The sequence below is a fragment of the Thermobia domestica genome, chromosome 9, assembly GCF_964235325.1.
Source record: "Thermobia domestica chromosome 9, izTheDome1.hap1.1, whole genome shotgun sequence".
In the NCBI taxonomy this organism is placed as follows: Eukaryota; Metazoa; Arthropoda; class Insecta; order Zygentoma; family Lepismatidae; genus Thermobia; species Thermobia domestica.
Window position 1 is genome coordinate 201,103,441 of NC_137462.1, and position 27,983 is coordinate 201,131,423.

General features: G+C 35.1%; 1 protein-coding gene across 1 annotated transcript in view; it reads right to left on the reverse strand.

Moving 5' to 3' along the window:
- The window catches only part of eag (potassium voltage-gated channel protein ether a go-go), a 750,678-nt gene that overhangs the window by 89,175 nt on the left and 633,520 nt on the right, over window positions 1-27,983 (reverse strand). Inside the window, exon 6 of the mRNA XM_081725716.1 lies at window positions 18,236-18,367. Coding sequence (XP_081581842.1) covers window positions 18,236-18,367 — 132 coding nt within the window. The remainder of the gene's footprint in view (window positions 1-18,235; window positions 18,368-27,983) is intronic.

Here is a 27,983-nt window from a genome sequence, read left to right on the forward strand (position 1 = left end):
GTACTTTTTGTGTGTGTGCGTGTGTGGGGGGTCATACAGACCCCACGAGAGGCATTTAGTGAAATAAGTATCTTTGGTATCTATTTATGTATAAATGAGTTTGAGCCAAAGTGGACTCAAATAATTCGTATCTTTATTCACTTTTCTTATTGATATGCAGATTAAGTCGATGTATTTCTTTAATTTGGACCAATAAAAGTCGTTGTTAACTAACTTGAACTAAATTAGTTCTTCTGTACTCCGTAGTACTTTGAAATTGTTCATATGTAATTCTGTGTAATGGTTTCACTTGTGCAACTGTTTATCTTTTTGTCCTTCTGAAATGACTCTTCACAGTTATATTAAGAAGCATGTAAAGATCAGTACAACGTATTTTTTTATCAGATTTCCTTCGTGAGTGAGTCGGCAGACGTATCGCATTTGTGGCCAATTAGTCCTGGTTCTGAGTTCAAATGGAGGACAATTTCTCTCGGATGTAACTCGAGAAGCGGTTTTTATTCCGCTTTAAGCTTATGTGATCCCTTCCAGCATAACCCGGTTGTTGCATAATAACATTAAGGCGAAACAAACTTATTTCTGTCCATATATGATATGAATATATGGAGCAAATCATTTAAACCATAAAAACCTGGTTTAAACCAAAAAACCTGGTTTAAACAAAAAAAAAACGTTTTTTATTGTTTTTTTTAAATAAAAACCATGGTTTTTGCCAACCCTGAGAGTAATCTCAAATGGTAAAAAATGTTGATAGTAAAAATTAGTATATGAAGTGTGCATGTCACTAATGTTTTGGTTAAGTTATGAATTTAGTAGTTGAATGTGTGTAATAATTAGTATTATGTATGATGAATAAGTGGGTATGAATGTGTGATGAGAAACTAAGGACAGTGTATTTTGGTTCTTACGATGAGTTCAATTTATTGAATATAGTTAAAATATATAGTTCCGTATTATTAATCTAAACGCAAGGCCAATGTTTACATATTCAGTTGTTTGCTCATGTTTACAACGCCATAGCGGTAGAATACCGTAACTAATCATCTGGTTCGTGTGACGTCATCGCACAACTTAGTGAATTAGAATGGTAGGTTTTGGCCCTTTATTTTGAAATTATCAGTAGCGTAGCGTGATATTCCGAAATGGGGATGCAAAAGTTAGTCATTTGTACGATATAGTACTACTGCACGTAGCAATACATAGCTATTCCGAATGGAAATATAGGGTTATACAAAATTTAGGAGGAAGCCCCCTAATTGGAGGTCTAGTGGGGCATAGAGAAGCGAATGCGTGGATTACGTTAGAATTTAATAACCAATTGTCTCAGCTCCTTCTTGCCACTACCGTTGTGACGAGAAAACTAGGCCCCACTTTTGTATGAACATTGTTTCCAGTATCGTTCCCTTCATTTCTTTCTCGTGGGCGGCTTTTTTCTCCACATACCACACGTCAATCTCGTTCTTTCAAAAAAAAAAAAAAAAAAAAAAATATATATATATATATATATATATATATATATATATATATATATCGCCCAGAAATTTGTCATCTTGGGTCCGGAACTCAGACGCCCGTTCGTGAATATGGGCCTGTATATATCATTTGAAGATGTAAATACAAAGCACTTAAACCAACTCTGGGAGCCTGTTTCTGTATCCAGATACCGAAGTGAAGAGCGCAAATCTGTCTTCAACGTTCGTGGGATGGGTAAGACTGTTCCCATAATCCTTTCCTTTTTTTAACGATGTTCAAAATATTTATGATGTTGAAAAAAATGCTGTGGAGGATTAGGGGAGGAGAGTTGTCTATAACATCGGCAGGAGGGCACATTTTAAGGCTTATTGTGGGGGGAGGGGAGAAGAGACTCATATTATAGTAGATGAATCAGATTTCTGAGGTAAACCTGTTGTACTCGTTATATACCAAATGATGTAGATGAAATAGTGGTATATATCATTATTACAACTCAGTGCCGTGAGCACATTCTGAAATTTGAATATATGCATAATAATAATTGACATGTTTCTACTTACGCATCCACAATTATCCACATTAAAATTTTAGGACATTTCTTTTATAACAATACAAATAATGACTTCCCCAAAACTATGAAAGAAAATCAATCAGGCCTATATTTGGCGCAACAATACTCTTATCTGAGCAAAATTATGATTACAACAATAGCATTATAGGAATTGTTACAGGAATTAAACAAATAGTTGAAAATAGACTACTAATAATTAATGACGATGAAATATTAAAGAATACAATTCTTTTTTAAAAAATGAAACAAGTCAAAGGACATCAGTTTCCTTTGTGGCAGTCGGATAGAAATCATCATCACAATCTCAAATCGGATTATTGGGGAGGGACAAGATTGTAGGGAACATGTTCCCCTTATGTCCCCGAGATTTGTGCCAGTGACTGAAGGGCCCTGGCACAATCTTTGCGAGTGACGGGGAGTGGTGGCTCTCTTGTCCTACCAGATCGGTGACCGTAATTCTACAGAATGCTTTAAATTTATGCCTGTGTCTGTGAGCTCCTTTACGATGAAGATTACAATTACGATGCATTTAGTTACGATTAAGGCATAACTATTTTAATACTATTATTTACATAACCGGCATGCTTCAAAAATGCGTTGAACTAACCATTTCCGTTTTGTTCTATATCCTTTACATTAGGGCTCGTACGTTTTGTTCAGAAACTATAGCTTAGTTCAAAATATATACAGTTGGAAATACTTGAATATGCCAGCGTATATCTAAAGCAAATGTTGGGTTGCAAGGGATGAGGAGGAGTGAGAAGGGAAGTATTGCGCATGCGCATTCAACAGAAAGCAGACGAAAACCCCGTTTCTTGCAGTAGGCCTGGAAGCCCGAGGAAAATAGCATACGACAGGAGGAAAGACAGAAAATGTGCATCTGAGCGACGCGCATGCGTAGGTTCCTCTTGTCAAAGTAAGTCGAGAGAGCGCGCCAGAAGATTGCAGTGGAAATAATTGTGATAATTACAAGCAAACAATTTATATATAATGAAATACGTACTTTTTCTTATTAACAGGGGATGCCGGGCGTACCGGCGTTCCCTTACGCTACGCCGCTGGAAATTATAAGCATCGAATGTAGTTTCTATTCAAAATAAATACATATTCGTAGAGAACAGTCTTTCCCCCTTTCTGTCATAAAAAATTGCAACGTTCGGTTCCAGTTATCTGATGAAATATCCAAAAGAATAAAGAACACCTATTTTACTAAATAATATAAATTCACATGTTGTTGCTTTCTGTCAACTTTTCATTATAAAACTCGCTTTTCCATAACTACAGAAGAGGCCATTGTTGACCTTATCAAATCAGAAATAGAATAATCCTTAATATCTATACTCTCAGTAAACGTATTTACAATTTTGTTTAAAATAGCGAAGTGAATATAACCTGGAACGAGTGAAGAGGTTCGTAGTTCGAAAAAATGTCTCAGTTGGGAGTCTAAGAGTAGGAATTTTAGTAGTTTTATTGTATATTGTGTAATGTAATGTATGAGTGGCCTGGTAAAAATAAAGAATAAGGTGTCCATAATATAGTGCGTCGGTTGATTAAATGAAGTAAATATATGAATAAGTGTAGTAATATAATAATAATATATATGATTATAATGAAAAATGAATAAGTTGAGGAGACACCTAAGTGAAAATGCATTAGCCCAGTGTTCGTTACGTATGTATTAATAATATGAATACAGTTAATGATACCCTACCCTTCGACTCTTAACCTCATACGTTTGTTCGATCTGATTGGTGGAATGATTATGTGGAAGTTGAAGTTATGTTTACTTTGTGATCATGCTACTTTATAGTTTAGTCAATATCCTACTATCTGAGAGTGGAAAGCAACATCATATAAACATCAGTCCCAGATATTCGCGGAATTATTACAAACAAACCTAAAAGTTAGACCACCAAGATTTATAATTTGATCAGTGGCATTTTCCATATCCATTTACTGTTGATGATTTTTTTTTCCGTCGCATCGGTTACATCGTTTCTGTACAATGGTCACAGAGTAAATAGACCGAACAGAAATAAAATTTTACTGAAATAACTTGAAAATTATTCAAGTTCTCGTACCCGAGGTGTCGAATCCCTTTTCCCTTGGAGTCTATATTTTCTTTTCTTAGTTTTGAAAACTAGAAAGTTATAGAAATTAATGACACCTTCAAGGCTTAGCGAACCTTGCGAACAGTACGCCACTGGTGAGATTTTGGCGGGAAAATCACCAGTACGAAATTAATTTTATTTTTTATTTTATTTTGGCAACTCATAAGTTAGGGACTTCTTAGCTATCCCTCTTACTATAGTTTCATTACTGTTCTGACTTCTTAGTTTCTGAGAAGGTTGGATGAGTTTTTTTCTTTAGCAATTTCCAAATTATGATCCATCCTAGCTTTCCGGGAGATCCCGGGGCTTCCCAGAATTCAACCGGATTACAGCGAGTAGTGAAATTCCCTTAAAGCCATTGTCTTTGTGGAAATTTCATTCAGGACACGGACTAGTTGTAGGCTGGGAAGTATATGTTTGAGTCTATGTATTTGATTAGACCACCCTTTTCGGCGTACATGAAGATTTTGGCTATGAGTCGTTAAATATTGAAATCCGACCACTCATCTGTGTAGTGGGTAGTACTTTCGTTTTCTTCTACTTTTCTTGCTGTCATGTCTCTCTCTCTCTTAGCCTTCGAGTTTTTTTTTTAATTTTTGAACCTCACCCCCCAGTTTCTGAGGCTCATAAATATATAATCAACTATACTACTGATTTTGACAAAATATACTAACTGAGACTTCGAAAGGTATAATTCGTGGAGGTACTCCGTATTCTAAAACAACATTGAACCGTTTATTGTAATTTTCAATCGATTACAGAAGTGACTGCTGGGAGGTTACGTTATCGTTTCTGATTTTCAATAGTTTGATTATTTTTTGCTGATTAGCCAATACTCTAAGTGGTTGCCGATTATAATTTCGTTTCAATTGACTTTATTTTTGCATGTAGTGTACATTTTTGTAGTTTGGGCCCACTAATTTTAACAATCTTTGATTTTTTTCTTTGTACATGCATGTGTATATATGTCCATCTTGCCTGTTATGTTACGTGCCTGCATAATTTGTTCTGAATACATACATAATATCTATTAACATTGGAATATTAAATATCATTCTATACGCGGATACTAATGAAAATTTTATTTTGTCGGGATTTCTTGTAAAGTTTGCAACCTATTTGAAAAAAATGTGTTTTGTCAGGGTCATGTGAGCCAAAGAGAGAAATGTGAATGTATAGTGAATATTGACATGAATATGAATATATATGTATATGAAATATATTTATCGACGATAATATTATTATTGATTTTTAAGTAATAATGAATATAATAAGTAGTTATATGGAATATATTAATGAATATATTTAGTATGGGCTCGGTATCTACCCTTGACGTCTTAGGTTGCCATAGTTTTCGAACACCCGATATTAATGTAGTTTGTTGTGGATTGCCGCGTTATGTAGAAATGATAATCTGTTGTAAACATATTAATATGCATGTGTGTTTTGACTAATCTCACTGTAAATTGAATCTGCATGTAACTGAAATTCAAATGGCAGGTCGTAGCTAAAATTTTTTAAACTTCGATTCGGTGATATTATAGTTTTCTTTCCTGTGACTTACGAACTTCGAAATTCTGAAACAGTGTGCCCCAAATCCTCCCGGTACGTCTCAAAAGTGAAACTATTGAATGTTACCAGCGTGTGCGAATCTCCACGAACTTCACGGAATAAATTTGTTTTGGTGCTACAAAATGTTGACATGAATTACCTGATATGTTAAATTAGTATGAGGGACCCAGGATTGGTCCGAGGACTTAGTTCATTAAAATAGTTTACCTTGAAAGATATGATCCCTATGTTTGGGGATGAGAAGTTGAACTTCGAAATTTAGTAATCTTAACAGTTATATGATAAAAACAAAAATATGAACTGAAAGTTTCGTATAATAGACATCGAGTGATGCAATAATATAATAATATATATATATATATAGTTAGTTAGTTAGTTAGAGACCACGGAAGATAAATATGGACGCTTTGATTAGTGCAAGTGAGTCTCGTTACATAAATTAAAGTTAGTTATTTGAGACAGGACTCAAATGTTGAACAAATTTGGCTTAAAAAGAACCAAACTCATCGAAGATTATTTTTTGAACATTTTTTTGAATTACACAACGTTGTAGAATGGTCAACGAAAGATTTTTTTTTTTAATTTTTCATTCATTTTACGAAAATTTAAGTATGTTGACACCCTATTGTCAATACTTGTAGTATCATTATGTGTTTTTTTTATTAATTCTTCTTTTGCTTTCAATGTATTTAAATTCATTGATATGTGAGCATATAATGTAGTATTCCAGACTATCCTATCTATGTGAAGATTGATTGCAATTTTTTTTCCTCTAACCTATGTACTTATTACCCTCCTGTGTTCTGCTAAATTACTTTTTTTATAGATGTAATAAACTGTTTTGTGAATTGTAGTTAGGTTAGTTTAATTTAAATATACAAATCCTATACACTGTCCTGTATGAGTGTGTTTGTGGCTGGACATTAGATTTAGTTTGAATTGAAATATTTGTGTTTACCTATATGTAGAAAACACTGATTCTATCTGAAATGGCTCTATGAGAGGAGAGAAGAGAACAAGAGAAGCCGGAACTAACCATTGTTTATTAATATTTTGGAATATTGAATCTCCAGAGACCAATTAAATATGTTTTTTTTTCTCCTGCGACCAGTTTAACAGTACAATCGATCTCAGAATTTAAACCTCAAGTGTTGAATTAACATCGAACAGTTTTGAAATGATAATATAAACTTTCTCATTGATCTTCGGCGCTAGCCTGGGGTGACCCCCAAAAATGTGATCATCTTGGTGCTAGGTCCGGTGTGTGTGAGTTGACATGTGGCTATTTCGACCATCGAATACCAATAATCCTTAAAACCGATTTCAATTCGACAACTCTTAACTTCCTTTTACCATATCCCCTAAATTAACCAATAACACATTTCCTCTTTCCTCCATCTTCTTACTCTCCCTCTTTTCCCTTCTTTCTGTCTTCTTCATCTCGTTCTTCTTCTTTTCTTTCTTCTTTTCAAAAATAAAAACTGAAAAAGAGGGTCGTGACTGGGAACTCAAGTTAAAATAAACACGGTCATATATTTATTACATTTTATTTCTCTTCGGAAGTCCGATAATAAGAATTCTTTTATTTAGATGAAATCTAGAATACTCTAAATTAATAAGATAATGATATATCATCCCCACAAGGGGTGAAAGGTTCCCACTCATGACTTGACTTGGCTTTACATTCTATCCATATACACTATGCAGTACATACACTACAATATACACACTTTTTTTTTCTTTTTCACACTCAAGGTTGCAAATAAGACATTTCGGTCCATTATCATGAATGTGGCATTTGAAACTATTTTAGCGTGTGTTGTGAAGTGTTTTGAAAGGGCTTCCAGCGTGTGTAGTGAGTAAATATACATTTGTTTTTCATTTGAACTCTAATGCGGTCTAAAAAGGATGTCTCATGAAACATTACGATATGATACACAAACGTGCAACTAGAGGACATCCACTACATACACGGTTTGGTCGATGGTAATTGTCATCAAGCACAGAGGTTATACAGCAACGCTTTACACTTCGTCCAGTACCAAATGTTCGGATGTTTCAAGACGTTCGCCGCCGTTTATATCAGGTACATCGACCACATCAACACCAAGATCGACAAAAACATCGTCCCATGCACCAACAAACGCTCAGTTTAGGGTAACCTTGAAGTTTAGTATTCGCTAGCTGGAGCAGCTACATGAACTATCACGAATGTCAGCATGGAGAACATTGAATGATGAAAATATGCACCCATTTCGCATACAGCGTGCAAGTATTGGAACGAGATGATTATCCAACTTGTCTAGACTTCTGTAATTGGTTTCTTTAGCAACGAGCCCTTTCAGAGTTTGGACGGCGAGCTTTCTTTACCAACGAAGCAACATTTACAAGAGGAGAAATTTGAAACATTCACAATTAACACCATTTGGACTTTCAACAATCCTTATGTCGTGGTCGAAAGCTATCACCAAATACACTTTTCTCTGAACGTGTTGTACAGCATTGTCAAAAAACAATTGATGGAACCATTATTATTAGCACGTTGACACCAAGGACATTTCTATCTTCGTTTCCAGGAAGAAGAACTATATATGTTAATGGAGAACGTTAATTTCGCAAGTACTTTATGCACGATAGTGCTTTACCTCACTACTCTCGTGCAGTCAGACATTTCCTTGACTTACATTACCCCAGACGGTGAAGTGATTGTGAAGGCACAGTACCATGACCCCTACGATAATCAGACTTGAATCCGATGAAGGCTAATATATGATCAAAGGCTGGTATATGAAGAACTCATTCCTAATGTCGATGTCCTTAGACAACGTATCATTCATAGTTGCAACGTCAGTCGTCAAATCCCTGACATCTTTGAAAATTTAAGTGTGTTCTTGGGAAGGCGCGCTGAAGCGTGTATTAGAGCTAATGGACAACAATTTGATATATATATATATATATATATATATATATATATATATATATATATATATATATATATATTGTAAATGTAACTAACATTTTGGTTTCATGTATTTATACAATGAGTAAAAGTTCATATTTTATAAGTTTGAATTATTTACAATAATTTTATATCTGTATCTGTGGATGTATGTTATTTCGATTATTGTTCTATAATACTAATTATATCCAAATTATTGTATGGTTAAATGGGAGGTAAAGCATGGCTAACTCTAACTTCTTCATGTAAAATAAGACAAAATAAATAAAAAATATATTAAATAAATGTATTCCATTAAATTAATTTGGTTCTGGATTTTTCAATTTCCTGTAATATCTTCTTTCAGAAGCTCCTAAACACCTGTGCTCGTGTGAAGCTTCTTACTCCATTGGATTTCAAGAATTCACACCTGAAGTTTGGTAATTATTTACGGGATACCCTGTATTAATAATCTCCTACGTAGATAAAGTGTTAATGCACGCGACTTCCATATGCAAAACCTCTTATTACCGCACTAAAATTTTTGGTGTTGACTTAGCATTAAGGAACTACTTGAATTTATAAGTATCCAAATCCGGTCGAAATCAGAATAATGAACCCCACATCACCCAGTTGAACAAGCGCTATCTGGCCTGCTATAGCTCCTTATGGGCTGTAGCGAATTAATGGACGTTAAGTTCAGCGCGGTTAAACAACAATATAAACGAGTGACCATTGAAAGGGGATTCATATACACCCTTCAAATATTTCCCACAAGTCTATTTTCCACATACGGAGAAAGGACGCTCAATTAGTTTAATATGAATATCTTTCCTACTAAGACCAATTGTATACACTGATGTAAACGCATTAAATAACATCTAGAAGAAATATGACGGATCTGGTCCAAAATTTCGTACAAATGAAGATGCAACTAGGTGGTATTGGTCCCAATATGCCGCCAATGAGAGATTCTGATTGTTTTATAGAGTATGTTTGCAAATATACATTACTTGTCTCAATAAACACATGTAACCATTTGCAAGTGTAAGTAAAAGTGTACTGTAGCAAGTGTTTATGAGGTTGCTTTGTATTTAGCAGTGGTGTGCTGTAGAAAGTTACTGTAGTATGCAGTAGTAGTTCATTGACTGTACACAGTAAAAAAATGGTTGTGTTAATTCAACTCAATTTTAACACAGGGCAGTGGTTCTAGCGTGACTACCATTATGCAGTGTTAGTTCAACACATACCCCGCGGTGTTGGCGTTTAACAGAGGTGTGTTACGTCTTTAACATACAACCGGTGTTGAGCCGTGCCATAAGCCTTAATGAACCACAAAATTACTCCCCAAAAATATGTTAAATCGCCTATATGCGTAATGTGTTTACATTATGCTGAATCTAAAAAACACTTTAAACAAGTAAAAAAATGTACTCCAGTGGCGGGGGAAGGGGCAGGAACCACTGAGCTCTTTTGAATTTGGCTAATCAGAGTGCTCCTTTAGGCCGCGTATATTCGACGATAACAGTTCGGGATAAGATCAAATCTGCTGGCCATGTAGACCTAATTTTATAACAAAATGACGACTATCTATTTATTTTATTTTATAGTTTTTCCATATTCACTTTCAAATGATCGGCGCCAGTTACCATCTAATAAAGTTGATGCGTTTGTTGCTTCTAGTACACAATCGCTTAGATAAAGAAGCAATAAATGCATCAAATGTGGGAGATGAATTTAGAACACCTAAATGGCACATGCCTAGCACATATTGTGCTGTTAGGGTTTCTTCAGAAACATTATGTAAAACAATTGAAAACACATCGCGCGGTTTGCATTTTGAAATTTTGCATATACCTGGATTTGTTTAAGTATTTCTTTCTACTGTGTTTGTCTGTAGCTTCTATTCATAAGCCTTTATAATTAGATGCCCAACATAATTGGCAACAAAAGGCAGAAAACAACACCGAAGATTCTACACTTGTGTTAATTTAACACACAGGCTGTGTGTCATTTCAACTACCAGCATTTGACACACAACTTCAAATGGAGAATGAGTTGTTCTAACCAGTTGTTTGTGTTATATTTTAACACAATCGTATTAACACATAGGCATGTCGTTGAAATAACACAACGATTTTTTACAGTGTATGGTGTGCTTAAGGCATAAATAATACGAACAGATTTCTCACGGTAGTGTGTGTATGTGTGTGTGTGTGTGTGTGTAAAAATTTAAATAGGAACTCAAGATTGAATTAAGTTTTAACATTTATAAAACTTTTAAGACATTTACTCTAGTATTTGATTGCATTAAAATGTTTAGACAAAGGGCTATAAGAGAAGTAGGAGCCAGGTATTATCAGGATACTATTAATACAATCAAGAAATTTTACTAAAAGTATGCAAACTGTGAAAGGCAAGAAATCTGGATTCTTTAGAAATGTGGGTTCTTTAAGTACAAAACTCTACATTTTCCATTTTTCTTAAATCTTCATTTAACTGGACTTCCAATTTTAGGAAAGAAAAAAAATCTGTAAAGTTCAAAGTTCTGGTGTGTGGTTAGAAAAAAAATGTACATATTTTCTACAAATGTAAAGATACAACAATAAAACTGTACAAAACTGTTTTTTATTATTCCAGCTTGTAAATGCATTCGCTAAAATAGCCATTGCGCTTTAGTTTTGGCCTTGCAGAGGTTTAAAATGAGTGTTTAAATGTAGCCCCGACTTGTCATATAAGCACATACATATTTGTTTGAATGCTACCGTTAAATACAAGTAATCATACTACATATCTATTTTTTCATTACCTTAAGTTGATAAATAAATAAACCAGAGCAAAAAAATGTAAAACTTTGTTAGAAAGTACTCCTGGATAATGGTAATTTTTATAGTCAGAAAAGGTTTTGTTTTTGGATTTTCTCGGAGAATTCATCTTCAAACATTTGATTTTGTTCAGTTCGATGTGAACTATCGATTGATGTATATCTTAACTTTGAACAATATTATGTCTTAACTTTGAACAATATTATTATTGAACAATTATTATAAGAATTAATAATAATTTCCGATCTTATATAATTAACTGTACTATGTATGATATTATCATTACCTTATTGTGATAATGAAGGGCTTAATGAAGGTATATTCAGGGGATAAAAGTAAGGGGGAACGCGGGGAGATGTCGTTCCCCTACTTCCGGAAAATATTTATGGCATCCCTCCATCTCCTAAAAGTATACAATGGACAAAGATAAGCACGGGAACGGCATGACGTCATGCCTTCCTCTACCTTTTCAGATCTACAGTTTTATCTTAATAGATGGGGTATATATTGTACAGCATCATTTTTTAGGTTTACAAAGAAATTCGATGCTTTCCATTTTCTTGAAAACTACTCGTGTATATCATTTTGTTTAGGGTAATAACTTTTATGCAGTGGCATATTAAGGGGGGCTAACGGGCTCAAGCAAGGGCGCCCATCAGGGGGGCGAGTTGGGGCGATCGCCCCCCCTAAGAGGAAATTGTACTTGGGAATATCGAAAACCCAATAGAATTTTTACATTAGTTACAGCAAAATTTGAAACTATGTTTGAAACGTTGCTTATACTTGCCCCCCTTGGAAACCACAAAATGGGCCCCCTTGGGCTCAAGCCCTCACGGAAATAAATTTGTTCATTTTTCGCATTCCACGTATAACAATAATCCTTCTTAGCACTTCTAAGAATTTCATTGACTTTCCATTTTCTTATGCCCTTTGTTCAGAAAGAATACTGTATTTGTCAAATTTCATTCCGTGTAAGAACTGTGTTCTTTTTCCTTTCTTTCGTCCATTGTACTCTTTTGTTGTTTCTTTTTCTTAGTTTTACTTTCTTTCGTTTCTCCTTCCCACTTTCGACCGTTGTTATTGTGATTCAAGTCGGCCGTCTTCAGTAACACCAAAACTAAGAGAAGCTAATAAGCGAAACTGGTGTTTCAAACCAACTTACACAGATGTCAACATAACGGGACTTTAGTTATTATAGCAAAGAAATATTTACATCGTTTAGTTATAAAGGAAGGTAAATTTAAAGAAAATCAAGAGGGGGCAATAAGTAGCCCGGAAAATTAGATAGGCCAAGAGGATGCTTCCGTTTTCTTCTATGGTAGAATAAAAACTTAGATTCACTGCTAAATTTTTGTATCATATCATATAGGATTCACCAGTCTGCAATTCTTGCCATTAAAACTTCAATTTATGAATAAATTAAAATATATTTAATTCTCAAGCTCAGGTAGGCAATTGCCCCTGCTTCTCCGTGTTGTACATAGCCCCTACCAAATCCTAAATACTCCTCTGGTTTTATGGATTGGTATACGTCTTTGAAATTTTAAATTATTATTAACCGCTAATAATATTCTACAACTTTCTGGCACTAGGAGGAGAATTCAATAAAATTCTCCTGGAAAATCTTATAAAAAACATTAAATATAAAATTTGGTCCGGATACGTTAACAGTATTGTCCAGGGAGTAGGGAATCTGCAACCTAAAGAGTCATGCCGTGCGGCCTTCTGGGCTTGTGAAAAGTTCTAAATTACATAGGGAAAAAAATGAGAATTTGAAAATGTGAATGAACAATAAATTATCTTACCTTGTTTTTTTTTTTTTAATGTTATAATGGTATAGATTTTCATGTAAATTTGAAAATAAATACAGAAATTACGTCTATTCAAAACTATCATACGAGGCCTTCTTGGAATATAGACACTGTCAATGTAGACTTTGAAAGAAAAAGGGTTCCCAATCATGATATATGGACTAGATCGGGATGAACAGACAAGACGAAGAGGCGATCAAATATAACCTTTTTCGGATTATAGAGGTCAGGGAAAGTGTAAATCTGTTGAAATGTTAAATTCGACTTCTGTTTTCACAATCACTATATTTTCTACCCACCAATTGTCGTTAGAAAGTGAAGTTTATAGCACACTGAACCAGATTATAGTTACAGGTTGTCCAGAATTACATACAACATTGTAGTTCCTACAATTCCTCTAAACATACTGTGTTCCTCTAAGATACATATTGTGCAACCTTTACAAAAACATAACAAAATTCTTTTTTCATAATTTGATCTGTCTATAACCTGAATGTTATCTTTGAAGTTCGCACGTAACAGTAGAAACGAGTTAGTTTCACGATGAACATAATGTTGGTATTTTCCATCACTTTCAACCCGATTTTCTTGCTCTTCAAATCATACTCTCTTATCAAATCTTGTAGATCTGTCTTATTCTTAAGAAATACTTCACCTTGATACTCTTTCCCTGGATTCTTATTGTCTTTATATAACGAAAACTGTTAGGTATGTATATTATTATTTATGACTTTTATGTAAAGTTCTTCGACACAGCATCAGGCCCGAAACCAGCCACAGAAGTTTGGGAGGGGGGGGGCATGAATATGTTAGGCGGGTAAGTCATAAAAAATCTCTTACAAATATCTAAATTGTGAATTTTGTATTGAGGTCTGGAGGGGCCAGGAAAAGTTTAGAGGGGCCTGGCCTCCCCTAGCCCCCCTCTAGTTGCGGGCCTGCAGAGCATGATTTAAGAGTGTAAATAAGTGCTGAGGTCTTTACCAAGTTAAAACCTTTTTTCACAGAATGAACGTAGTACATATGAGTAATTCAGATTCGTTTGACCTCTCTATCAGTTCCTTTACCACTTGAATATGACCTACTGTATTGTAACCATTTCTCAATGCAGTATATTCTTTTGGTTGATTGAGAATAACTTTATCTAATTGGAACTCAATACTTATGTAAATATCTCAGAAAAATGTGTACGCCTAGAAATGCGTAAGTATAATTTGTGCTCTTTCTTAGGCAGTAGTATGATTATGGTGCTCCACTTCTAGAGCATTCAACCACTTGGTAGTCGTTTTGTATAAAGCTATGCTAGGATTTTTCCTGGTTTTTCACAAGCTTGCTATATCTAATATAAATCAACTGGTACCTTTCTTCGTTTCATACTTCTTACAGTATGAAACTTATTCCTGCTGCACTGGATATCTCTGTTTCTTAATACCCATTTTCTTTAACTTAATGTTCATCGTTTGTATATAATTTGCTGTTGAATACTTGAGCCCAGTGGCGTATTTACGATTTTGTTTCGGAGGGGGCTTTGCTAACTTTCGGGAGAGGGGCTTTGTCTGAAAATGTGAAAATTCTACAAGATATTTCATATACTTTACTATAGTAAGTAAGATTTCGGTGGGGACTTAAGCCCGGAAGCCCCCCGTAAATACGCCACTGCTTGAGCCCTTTTAAGTTTTTCTCCAAGGTTTTAAGTGGTTTTGCCATCCTCTTCCTTAAACTCTATGATCTGTTTCATTTCATTGCTTAGGCTCTGTAACGCCTACCTTAGGACCATGCCTCCAATTGTTCTTTCACAATCTAAGTGTTGAATTTTCTTATCCATTGCGTAATGTACTTCCATATTGGTTTGCAAAGTGTTAACATGTTGAGCGCTATGCAGAGTCATTTTACTCGTCTTATTAAGAGATTTATTAACGCGTGATGCAAACTTCCGTATTTAAGCCTGCTATACACTATGAGATAAATTCTAGGAAATCTCTTACGATTTTTCCCCAGAATCAAATCTCAATGTGTATGGTATCAGATCACATGTCATTTGCCATATTCTGAACAATCCTATGAGATTATCTTGTTTAGAGCACGCTTTATTTCGGAAAGAAAACTCGTAAGATTTCGATTTGAGCGACATCAGGTGAGAGAAATTGAAAACAAATTTGTTTTCTCCCCGCATCTCTTCGGAGGATGTGAAACAGAAGTTTTATCATCTTCGGCAATCGTATATGAGTGAAAGAGCAAAAATACTCGACAAAATGAAGAGTTTTGAAGGGACTGATGAGGTATGTTTTGCTAATTTATTTTCTGATTTTTATGCTTTTTTTCTAGAGGGCTACAATTTAACAATATAGAGCCTGGTATGAATACCATTAGGATGTGCAGTAAAGTTAGCATAGGGACTCTTCAATTTTGGACTTTTATTAAATAGAACTAATTGCTTCTTCAACTGTAGGCGTCATTTTTCTTTTTACCATAATGCACTATGGATCAACACCTCGCAACGACATTCGGTTGGACAGGCAAAATCTTCACGTGTATGGCACAAAGGGTAGGATTTTCGACGAGACATGTCAACATTTTTCCTAAGATAAATCCTAAGATATATCCTATGACTTATCTCATAGTGTATAGCAGGCCTTAGAAACACGTTAGTGACGGTAGGAATTATCTACATCGAAAAAGGCCAGTTAGACTTTTTCGCATGATTGACCAAACATATTAAAACAAATCAAGATAATGGGGAATAATTCTCTTATACGTTAGTTTCTTCTAATGTGTTTAGACAACCCTGCGGAAAAGTCCTGGCTGGCCTTTTTTTAAATATATAAATCCTTTCTGACGTTAGTAACGTGTGTCTTAAACACGTAAATTGGTATCATATGTTAGTCAAATTCTTGATATGACGCTGAAAACGACTATGAATATCTGTTTTAGACGTCCTTGCCACTATTATACTTCATTTCGTTTCTTTTCTTAACATTGGTTGTTCGGAGGCGCTCTTCTCTTTATTATTATTCGTAATGCTTCTTATCTTTGTAGTTGTATCCATCAGAAGTTTTGAAAATTTTCCTCTTAGCTTCTGATATACCAATATTCTCTTCGAGTGCACCAAAATAGTTTTCCAGTCTAAGATGAAATACTTTACGCTGCTATTGAAGAATCTCCTTCTACAAACGTCCTTGTCGTCCTACAATCTTCCTTAGTAAGTGCTTTAGTAAGGACGTCTTAGTGAGATGCTTTTCAGATGCACCTTACTAAACGATACGCCTTTCTTTGTTAAACCAGTTTAGAACATTTCAGTCCTCAATGGCGTATCACTTGTTTAACATGATCTAGTTAATTTTTATTATGTTCCACTGGAATGTCGCAATGGCCATTAATTTGAATGATTTTTTCCTAGACGAAAGAATTCATAACGTACAACTTTTTGACTTCAGCGAATTCTACTAAAAAGTTTATATGTTTGGCTCGTTTGCCATATTATACATTTCTTATTGATATTTTGATTGCTCCTCTTTATCGTATTCTGGTATTGAAGTCTCCCATGATAATATTTACGTAGTTATTTTTTCTTGTTATTAAACTCTCTAATTTCTTCGTAGAATCCTCTGAATAGCGTGTTATGAGTATCTGCAAATGGTGTTCAATATTTAACCGGGAAGACACCTGCATACTAAGGATAAGTCGAACATTAACGCACTTGACTGGATAAGCCATCAAATGTCCAAAGCGTACATCCCAGTAATGAAGACTGGAAATTTCCTTTCCACAATATCAAGGTTTCACAAATTATAAGTGAGTGGACAGGAAATGCTATTAATATCATGCTTGGCCACCCTGCTGATTTTTGCCCGCTACCTAGAAATTTCTTTCATAAATCATCATGATACGATAAAGTAAGGTAAAGGTTTTCCTTCTCCAAAAGTCAAATTGTGACTAGGCAAGGGAACGTTCAAAATCACGTGCAGGCAAAGGGTTTTTAAAATACCTGAAGTTACGGCCACGTTGCTATTTAAAACTGATCATTGCTATAACATAATATCTCTTTAATCAGGATCAAGATTCTAGGGGCTGAAAGAGGGCTAAGGATGATCAACCAGAACACCGTCGGATTAAGTGAAGTAAGAAAAAAAGGAGGTGAACCAGTCGAATTGAAATATGTTCACCTATCATCAGTGGACTTCGAATCAATCGCAACTGAAGAACAATGTCTTGGAAATAGATAGTTCATCTACTCGCTCTCTATCGATCAATTGACTGATAGATAGATGTGTATCTATCTATGTACGATATATATATATATATATATATATATATAATTCTAACAACAGTGGATATGTAAAGCATAATCAACAGAGCAACTAAGTCTCTTGGGGGAAACCATCATCCTCATCGCGACTCCCCGTGTATCTGCCACTGATTTCAAAACGTTGGAAAGCTACAATCGTAAGTACGTCTTCTATTCAGATATTTAAGCAATTAGATCTCTCTAATACGAATGTTCATGGTTCTTAAGATATCCTGTTCCTAACATGTTGGCTGCCGTGTTGGGCCGATGGGCCCAACAGTGAACTTTCCTACTGCGCCGCGTTGGTCCGATGGGACCAACATTGTAATATTAAGTTTATGACTCTATTCCCAGCCGTTGGCTCACAAGTAAAGCTACTTATTCGTGCTGTCGGACCAACACGGCGCACGAAAGTATACCGGAACTAATGGTCTGTGAAAAAGTTTTTTGCTTACTAACTTTATGGAAAGAGGATTATAACAACCAGTGAATATTTCAGTGAGAGGTACATAATACTGCATCAATGGCGCCTGGATCCCAACCAGCTAATTTTGGCCGGCAGTTTCAACTTAGTTCTAGCATGAGAACTAGGCAAATCTCTACCTAGATATATATTTTTATATGACATATCTGAAAGCAATAATAGTTGGCTTACCTCCTTTGCTGTCGTCCGTTTCGATGGGCTGCTTCAAGGCCGTGATGTCCCTGAACGTGAGCAGGAAAAGGACAACGAGGTCCCTCTCGTTCTTGATTGGCGCGATCTGCAGTAGCAACCATAGCGGTGTCTCTGAAAATATGAAGAATAAGAACATTAACAATCACTGGCGTACGCAAAGGGAATAATTATAGGTTTTAATTCTCCGTCCGTCCAAGATATTATGAAAAATTTACATTTATCATATATAGATTTGTGTACCAAAAATTCTGAAAGGATATGAAATGCTTTGTACTCTACTGTTAATAATATTCTATTCTTGCAGTATTACATAATGTGGAACTGAAAGAAAAAATATTTAACTAACAATTGAATTGCAATGTAAGCACATTTTACGTATGGTATATGTAAAAGAAACTCGAAATTGAAATTTAATGTATGAAAATGAAGCTCCAAAACTAACAACCAGAATGCAAGACCAAGTAAACACAGTCTCGTACCCACGACAGTAACATGAATTGTTTAATCAATGTTGTTAGATTGTTTTGTGTTAGTTGAAGTTTGCATACTGCGAAGCATTGCATCAATGAAGACTGAGGATCGACTTCGAACAATGATGTTCGAAATATTCTACGTTTAGCAAGAAACAGTTTCCAAAACTTGGCTGTCATCAACAGATTACGAAGACCCTACAAGTAGTTACTATTGTGTCAAAATATATTTGGTAGAAGGCGCGCACCCAAAAATTATTGCTAGGGACGGGTTTTCAAATCGAAATGAGAGGTTCTAAATTGGGTGGACCCCCGTGTGATTGCGCCCCTAATGCAGACAAAACACACTACTAATTTATACTACTTTATATTATTTAAAAATAGTACGAAATTTTGGGAAGGGATCCTAATTCATATATATATATATATATATATATATATATATATATATATATATATATATATATATATATATATATATATATAGATAGATAGATAGATAGATAGATAGGGTGTTTCAAAACTATACCGGCAACGTTTGGGAGTTGATTCCTGACACCAAGTTAAAACAAAAAGTATAGACCAACCAGGGTGCATAAATGCTTCCTTCCGGAGTTATAGGTTGCCGAAAACATGAAAAAATGAACTTTAAAGGACCATAGCTCTAAAACTATGGGATCTATCGTGGTCAGGTTAAGACTTCTCTTAGGACCTAATAAATGCACTATCCAAAAATACATGTTTCAGAATCCTAAGGTACTCATGCAGCAATTTTTATAGAGGGGTTTGGCTGCGGGTATATAATTTGTAGTATTCAGCAACTACCTCTATAAAAATTGTTTCAGAAGTACCTCAGGAATCTGAAACTTGGATATTTAGATAGAGCGCATACTAGTTTCTAAGTGAAGTCTTGACCCGACTACGGTAGACCCCATAATTTTGGAGCTATGGACATTTAAAGTTCATTTTTTCATGTTTGCGGCAGCCTATAACTCCGAAAGGAAGAATTTGTGCACCAAGGTTGGTCTATACTTCATGTCTTATCTTGATGTCATGAATCACCTCCCAAACGTTGTCGGCATTGTTTTGAAACACCATATATATATATCCTTCGAATCGAATGAAATTCTCATAATAGAATGTGTGTTTATAAATGACGCACTAATCTTAGTTTGAAGAATCCAGCATACCGGCCATCCAAACTTCAGATTTACCGCAATGCCTGTAGAGGATACCCTGTTAGGTCGTTGGACAACGTGACGAAGGTAGATGGAAGACTTCCATAGTAGATTTACTCCACTTGTGCTCCTGCTATCCTTTGGGAAGCGCTTGGATAGATAATTTTGGCTTGTGTAACTGAAGGGATTGCCAGTGCAATCAGAGCTATCCATGGGAATGTATGAACACTAAACAATGCAGTCTTGGAGGCAAGTATACATTTCACGTTCATGTCGCATGATTATCCCTAACACCTCCTAACTGCCGAGAACGTGTTCAGCTGTGTTCAGTGAGACCCTACTGCGAGGTAATGGATGGCTATGATATGAGAGTCGATCTTCTCTCGAACTAAGTGTGGCAGTGTGCATGTCAGGTGATATATAGATAAGTTGGAAAATACAAAATTCGCTATTTCCAAACCACACCCATACTTGGCACTCTGATATCGGGACAATAAGATATTCATCCTGTAAATTTATAGTTTTTACTCAGGAAATTATGATTATAACGTCGCAGGTTTGTGGTATCGTCAATTCTGTCCTCTTACCTTATTTGTATATTTTGCAGAACATTTTCCTTATGCTAATGACAAAGGTATGAGTGACTCGGAGCAACATAATGAAAAGTGCCCCTGCCCCTTCCGATTATATTGAATTATTAGGTGAAATGAGTTGGGGTCGAACCAACAGAACAGTATGTAAGTAGTTTAATTTGGAAAAAGTACCTGCGGATGGCAAGGAAAGCTTGATTGGTATGTGTCATTGTATTGAATTGCATGGGAATGGTCAACCATCTTTTCCAGTTTACTCGAAAGTTAGCCGGAACCGCTCATATATTGATTGGTTGATTTGAAGTTTAGCGTCCTGTTCAGCACCGAGAGTACATGAAACGTAGGCCTATAGCTTAACGTGGAATGCAAACCTCACAAGCTCCCTCCAGAATCAAACCCAAATCTCCCGCAAAATGGCGCATACGATAACCATATAGACAGAAAGGAGCTCGAAAATATGTTGAGTATATAATATTAGGTAATAAGTGCCCCCATGTTTCGATTTCGATTAGATTAGGAATTAGATTCCTGGGCTTCCGCCATCTATAGCCATGTTAGCGCTTCACGTATGAGGGATGATGTCCCTCGGCGATCAAACTGTCCGAGGAAAGGAAGCGGTCTGGGATTTGTATGTTAGGTACCATCCCGGTATTTCCCTGGTGTCAATGAGGAAAACCTCACTCAGAATGGCTTAATGTCCACACCGGGAATCGCACCCGGGACCGCTCGCGCCAAAGACGAGTATTAATGACTACGCTAAGCGGGGCCATTCCATGTTTCGAATTTTGTTTGTATGTGTAACATATAAATTGCAAACTAATGTAGAGGCTAATATGGTATGAGACTAACTATGCATTAAATGTGAAGATGTAGTTGAATAACGGAATTAGTATTATTGTGTGTAACCATCTATTAAAGCAGCTATTTCCGCTAGTTTAGTGGCAGGCGTGAGCACCTTTTATTTATGAGTTCCTGGGTTCGATTCCAGGCAGGACAACATTAAAATTTGAAAGCATTACGGTGGTTCCGATTCTTCCTTAAACTGTAAATCCAATCCTCATATAGGCTTGATGTTGGAAACATACACTAAATTAAATCTAAACCAACCATTTATTTAAGTTTAACAGAAATCCAGAGAACTCAGATTGCACCAGAAAAACCGTAGTATTAAACTAACTTTGAGAATATAAGTATACTCAGGTGATATTTGATGAATAACTTAATCTTATCTCTATAATAATTTTAGGTAAAACATATTCGAAAAATAACCATTTTTCTCTAAATATTCATTAGAAATTAATCCATCACCAAAATATAGATAACATATACTCTTAAGATCTTCGAAAGCACACTCGTAACTTTTTGCTTCAAATAGCATTGTGCCCCTGTTGAGCGTAGGAGTTCAACTGTCCGTCACTGAACAGACTTTGATTTTCTCTATATTCTTCAGCTGTATCGAAGTAGGAAATTGTACCCTTTAAAATCAATAAACAAAGGAAGTCTTCTTTGATTTCTTTTCATAAAAACCAAATTTTCGAGTACTGAGCACTTTGTCCGTATGAAGTAGTTAGTACATTGACAAATAGCACACATACGCACACGAACATATATTTACAATAAACACACATTAAATTGAAGCTTATATTCTCTTACTTAAATCTTATACTTAATGTACATTATCGACATTCGTCTGGTGACAAATGGTTATTTTTTATTAGTACTTTGTCTCGTTTTAGAGTTACCCATATTTTGTAAACTAATTCAACAGAGTAAATTGGAGAATCCTTACAAAGCCCATAAACACCATACTGTCTACGGTAATCTATAAACGCTTGCGATCACGTCAAAATAAACATTTTACTATAAGTTGAGAAACCTATTAAACTGCCTGCACAAAATATTAGATTAATGCCGAATATCAGACTGAGTCTGCAACAGGAGAATAATCGAATTAACTTCATCAATGATCTGCGAGTGTTACGCAGGTAATGCAAGGCAGGATATAGTATACTGCACTGTTAACAAGAGAGAGTCATCTAACTTGCTAATAGTGATTGTAATCATTTAGTAAAACGTGGACATTGTAGTGGAACAATATACAGTCAGAGCCGTCGCGTGGGTTGTAAGCGCCCGGGGTGAGAATCCTAAGGCACCCCCCCTTCAGTGTGTTATGAGAAACAACCAGAGTTTATCTTGTACTCCTAGATTTAAATATGATATCTAAGATCATAATCTAAGACAAAAGAAGTTGGTATTATGTGATTTCTTTTTAAGTGAATGGCTTTTAGCATAAGTTAATGAAAACGTGTGAAATCAGTGCTATTCTTGTTTACTTTGAACTTGATACACAACATAGTAATAGGATAGAATAAACATATTAAATTCCAAGATAAAAAAGAACTTGTTCTCACAGAGGACTGGAAAGAGTTCCGGTTGAATAATCATAGATGATGTTTTACATTACCAGTAATTTTCGAATTCAATACTCTATCGGGAGTCCCTCAAGGATCTAACCTATGTCCCCTGCTGTTTCTTCTTGTTATTAATGATATTCCTTTGTGTATAGGAACTTCCCAAGTTCTTCATTTTGCCGACAATCTAAAATTACACTCCAAAATAAGTTCAATTGATGATTGTGTGAAACTTCAACAGGATCTAGGGAGTTCAAAATTTGGTATGATAAGAATAAATTAGTCCTGAATGTGTCCAAACATAAGTTTCTATATTTCACGAGAAAAGAAAATCCAATTAACTTTACCTATACAATAAGTGGCACTTCCACGTCTACCCCAAATACTATCAAAGATCTAGGAGTTATATTTCATAGCAAATTAATCTTTGCTCAACACTTTGACGCATTAACGAGAACTGCATATAGAAACCTAGGTTTAATTGATAGGATAATGCAGGATTTCTACAAAGAATCAACATTTAGATTATTTGTTTTCGTAAATGAGGTCAAAATTATAATACTGTTTTACTCTTTGGACACCAAATTTCATTAAATACTCTGATGCAATAGAAAATATACAGTTTAAATTTGTAAAAATGCTTGCATACAGGAAAACCTATTTCTACCCAAAGTATGTCCCCTATGAAGACTTAGTAAAGAATTTTAGTTTTCAAACATTAGAAAAAAGGATATGGATGTTTGATCGGTTGTTCTTACATAAGTTATTAAACGGTAAAATTGACTGTCCAGAATTAGTTTCAGAAGTAGTATCGTGTGTCCCAATAGATAAGACTAGAACAGCAAACACTGTTACATTCTATTGTAGAAAAACAAGAACTAACATATTACATAAGTCTCCTCTGTGGAGAATGTGTGTTTCATATAACGAAATGATTAGATTTCATGTAGTTGATGTATCTATTTAGTATAACAGGAAACAAGTTTAAAACAATTGTCAGGCAATAACTTCTGCACAATTAAACGACGTATATTTGTGTTTGAAATAATAATGTATATATAATAGTCTAGTGTATGTTAGATGATTATGTATACGATGTTATAACTGGACATCAAGTCTGTTGTGTTGATCTTATGAAGAAAATAAATAAACAAATTTTGCTTAGCCGGGCCTAATCATTATTAAAATATCTGAATTAACATTATTTTTTAAAAAATCATTTACCAACATAATCTGAATTCCTTAAATTTTGTTGATTTGTCTTTCCGGCGCCCTCTGGTCGCGACGGCCCTGTATACAGTAAACATTCCTGTCGAATTGACTACATAACAATCTGTTTGAAAACGAAAATAAGACAAGAAAGACAGCGTAAATGTATGACCAGCTACGATCCTGTCTTTCCTAAACACGAACGAAAGTGAGAGTACATTCACAGAAGACCACATTATCTCCCAAAATCCCCCAAAGATTTTTAGACAGTCCTAAATGATCTCTGAGATCCGAGTATACTGGCAAGAATATGCCGAATATTCCGTCCTATGATACAATCTTCGCAATACGGACGGTTAGCGCCACATACACTAAAGGAATCTGTGAGATGAGTGTCTGATAAGGATAACACTGTCGAACCAGAATCATCTCATCTCAGTGGCTAGACGCGACGACATCTATCAATTGTCCAAAATAGATTTACAGTGGAGCTTGTGTTCATTGTCTTGGAGGTATGTTTCATATGCTATTAGTTGAAATGCTTGTTCTTCTCCTTTTAGTAATAGATTTGTGGAAAGCATTTGAACCCTTCCCCCTTTTGTAGAAAATGTTCTAGAAACGTAAGTTAGGTGAGAGTCAATTTATATAACAAAAATCATCAAAATCAGTTCAGTGATCTAGGAGGAGTTAGTGAACAAATATCGTTACATTCATCTGTATTTCTACAGATAAGAGAAAATAATAATAATAATAATAATAATAATAATAATAATAATAATAATAATAATAATAATAATAATAATTTATTTTTTGCAATATTTTAAATATTTATTTACAATTATACAAATGAAAAATTATAAATGAAACCGTAAGATATAACAATATTTGACTGCTAAATGTAAAATATTGGCTCAGAGGTAGAGCGTTCATATCCAGTGCTTGGGGTCCCTGGTTAGATCCCAGTTCGCGCCGTGTGCACTTTGTGGTGGACAAAACCGTGCTCGTAGGTTTTCTCGGGGTTCTCCCGTTTCCTCCCATTTTCTTCATTCCACCATTTCATTCATTTCCCATCATCATCGTCTCCTTTAACCTATCCGGTATAATCGTGGGACTTACAGATTTAATTTCATTTTTTAAATGTAAAATTTTAACAATTAAAATTAACTCCATCCTTCATATAAGCAGAGTTACCTTGAGTACTACAAGTCAATCAATCATGAAGCATTATTCAATCCATATATAGCGAAAAGAGACGATGTATTTGAAAATTAATTGGAAGTGATTTACCTTGGTTTCCCAAAGTTTACTTGTATAGACCACTAAATCCTTTCGTAACCTGAATTGCTGCTTTGAGCTTGTTGAAACTGATACTATAACTTGGCTTGAGCTTCTCTGTGCATATCTTGTTTTTTTTTCCTTCCAATCATTAATCATATCATCCACTATTCGCCCAGGGCCTCCAATTACCTGAATAAGCTTTTCAATTCAGAGTTTTCATAAATTGTGGTTCATTTCAAGTAAAAAAAGAAAAATCGTCCATTTTAGAAGAAGGAAAGAAACTTAAGATGCTAACCGCATTACCTCACTGTGTTGTTAAACGAATGCACTGAAATACACGTTATTCACTTCCCGTCTTGAGACTTGACTTCGACCAAATTTCCTTTAGGAATTCCCTAGCATCCTGGTTAAAAGATCCCATAGTTTCAGTAGCAAAGGCGATTAACATATGGTCTTATATTAGTTTGGAATAATGATAACATAGCTCTTATATAAGTGGTTTTCCTCGTTAAAAATGGGGAAACAGAAAGGACAACAGGGTAGTTGTAGCAATACACTCTACAGAGGTGTATCGTCCATGGAAGCTGTAAACGCGTCACTTCCTCTGAGTAAACGAACAATTCATTAAAATAAATAATATAACAATAACTTAAGAAAAACGTATTAATCTTTTGCTGCCAACATTGGTTCCATTCTTCTACCAATGTCATAAGTAGGCCTGTTTAAAATGACTGTAGTAGATTATACTAATTGCAACTGCACGGGAATGGTGCAGGATTGAATCTTAAATATTCTTTAGTCTCTGCGGCGATGAACTCTCGGCTTTCCTAGGCCACATAATTAGTAAACCTGCAATCTATTTTACAAACTTTGAATTTCAATTACGGTGTAATACAAACACACACAGTATGGTTTACTGCTAGACAAAATACAGACGTTGCAACATAGCATCACTGCAATGGCTTTCCTTTTTCTCTATCCTAATCTTCTTAGCTGTTGCATTGACAATTTGAAGTTGAGCGTTCTTTTAAAAAGAAGAAGAAGAAAGAAAAGGAAAGAAAAATATAAAGTTGCATATCTGTATTGATTTTTTTTAAACTAAAAAGCTGAATATGTCTTAATCCTATTGTGTATTTTGTATATGTATTATAATACTTTGAATATTTTTACTGCAGATAAAATATACATTTTAACCAGTCATGACATGGAGGACATTTTGTAAATTCAATAGAATCCAGCCCTTTAATCAAGATTATTAAGATTTTATTCCGTATAATCTACATTGGGATTTGAGAATTCTTTCCATATTATAGTTAAATTACGATAAGTGCCCTTATCAGGATGTGTTCAGGAGGGAAAATTTTCTTCCAAGAACTTGAAAACATTTTCTTTTTCTTTGTTTTGTTTACAGTTCTCACTTCTACTTGTTGTTTGTCACAAGAAATATTGTTTACCAGTAAGGTAAAAGCTACACGCTGTGGAAGTCAACAAAATCGAGTTAAACCCTGTGGAAAGCGAGCTAGAAACTTTCTCCGTGACAGAGTAAGAGTGTGTCTATTAATCTTACAAACCACAGTTCCAGGCACGGCGCCAGAAATTGACAAGTGAGGAGTCAAGGGAACTTAAGATTTAATTCCAGAGGGCGTCGATGCCAAAAACGTTTTTCGAAGGGAAGTGAATGGTCACAAGAGACCACAGGTATAAATGACCTATTATGGATACTTTCTTCTTTTACTACTCACTTTTATTTCGCCCTTAATAGTTTATATAGTGGAATTATATACAGGGTATATACAAATGAAGTATAGGTATACACTTTGAGGTTGTATAGAACACTGAGGATCAGTTTATGATACTCTGTGAGTCAAGACAAAATAACAACCATACTTGAGGATCATTTCCTATTTTCTTTACTCTTCACTGATGTGACGAATTGAAGAATGTACCTAAGTAGTATACTTTCGGAACAGGCCCGTATCCACGGGGGATTAGGGTGGGCTGCCCCCCTAAATTTTTGCTGGCCTTCTAAAATTTTTACGGTAGGCTTGCAAATGAACTATAATATGGTGATGAACTATACTATGGTTGGATCGGGCGCCCCTAACTTCTACAGCGCCCCCTACAGTTTTGGGCAGGCTACCGGCCTGTTTCGGAATATTTGTTGTTTCTCGTGTCAATATGTGTAAGCTGATTAGGTATTGACCTACGGAACATTTGAAACTAACACTAGAAATCTGCATTTTTCTTTTAAAAAAATAATAAATAAGATCGATAACAAAAGTCTTACATTAAAGGTTGTGTTTTGAAATGACAATGTTGAAGAAAGTGTTTTCATACTTAGAAACACAGGTATCTATTCATATATATATTGTAGCACTAAGCCACGCTTTTCTTGGTACGCATGGGGTTTAACAATAAGCAGTGTCACGCATACACAACGCGAAGAAGTTTGGTTTGTATGTGCTGATATTTTTCGAATTGATATCGAAACCGGAAGTGATAGTACTAGGTTTCTACTACTTCCGGTTTCAGTGGATAGATTAGAGTGGAAAAGGAATATATTCATGAGATGCTAAAATCATTACAGAAAA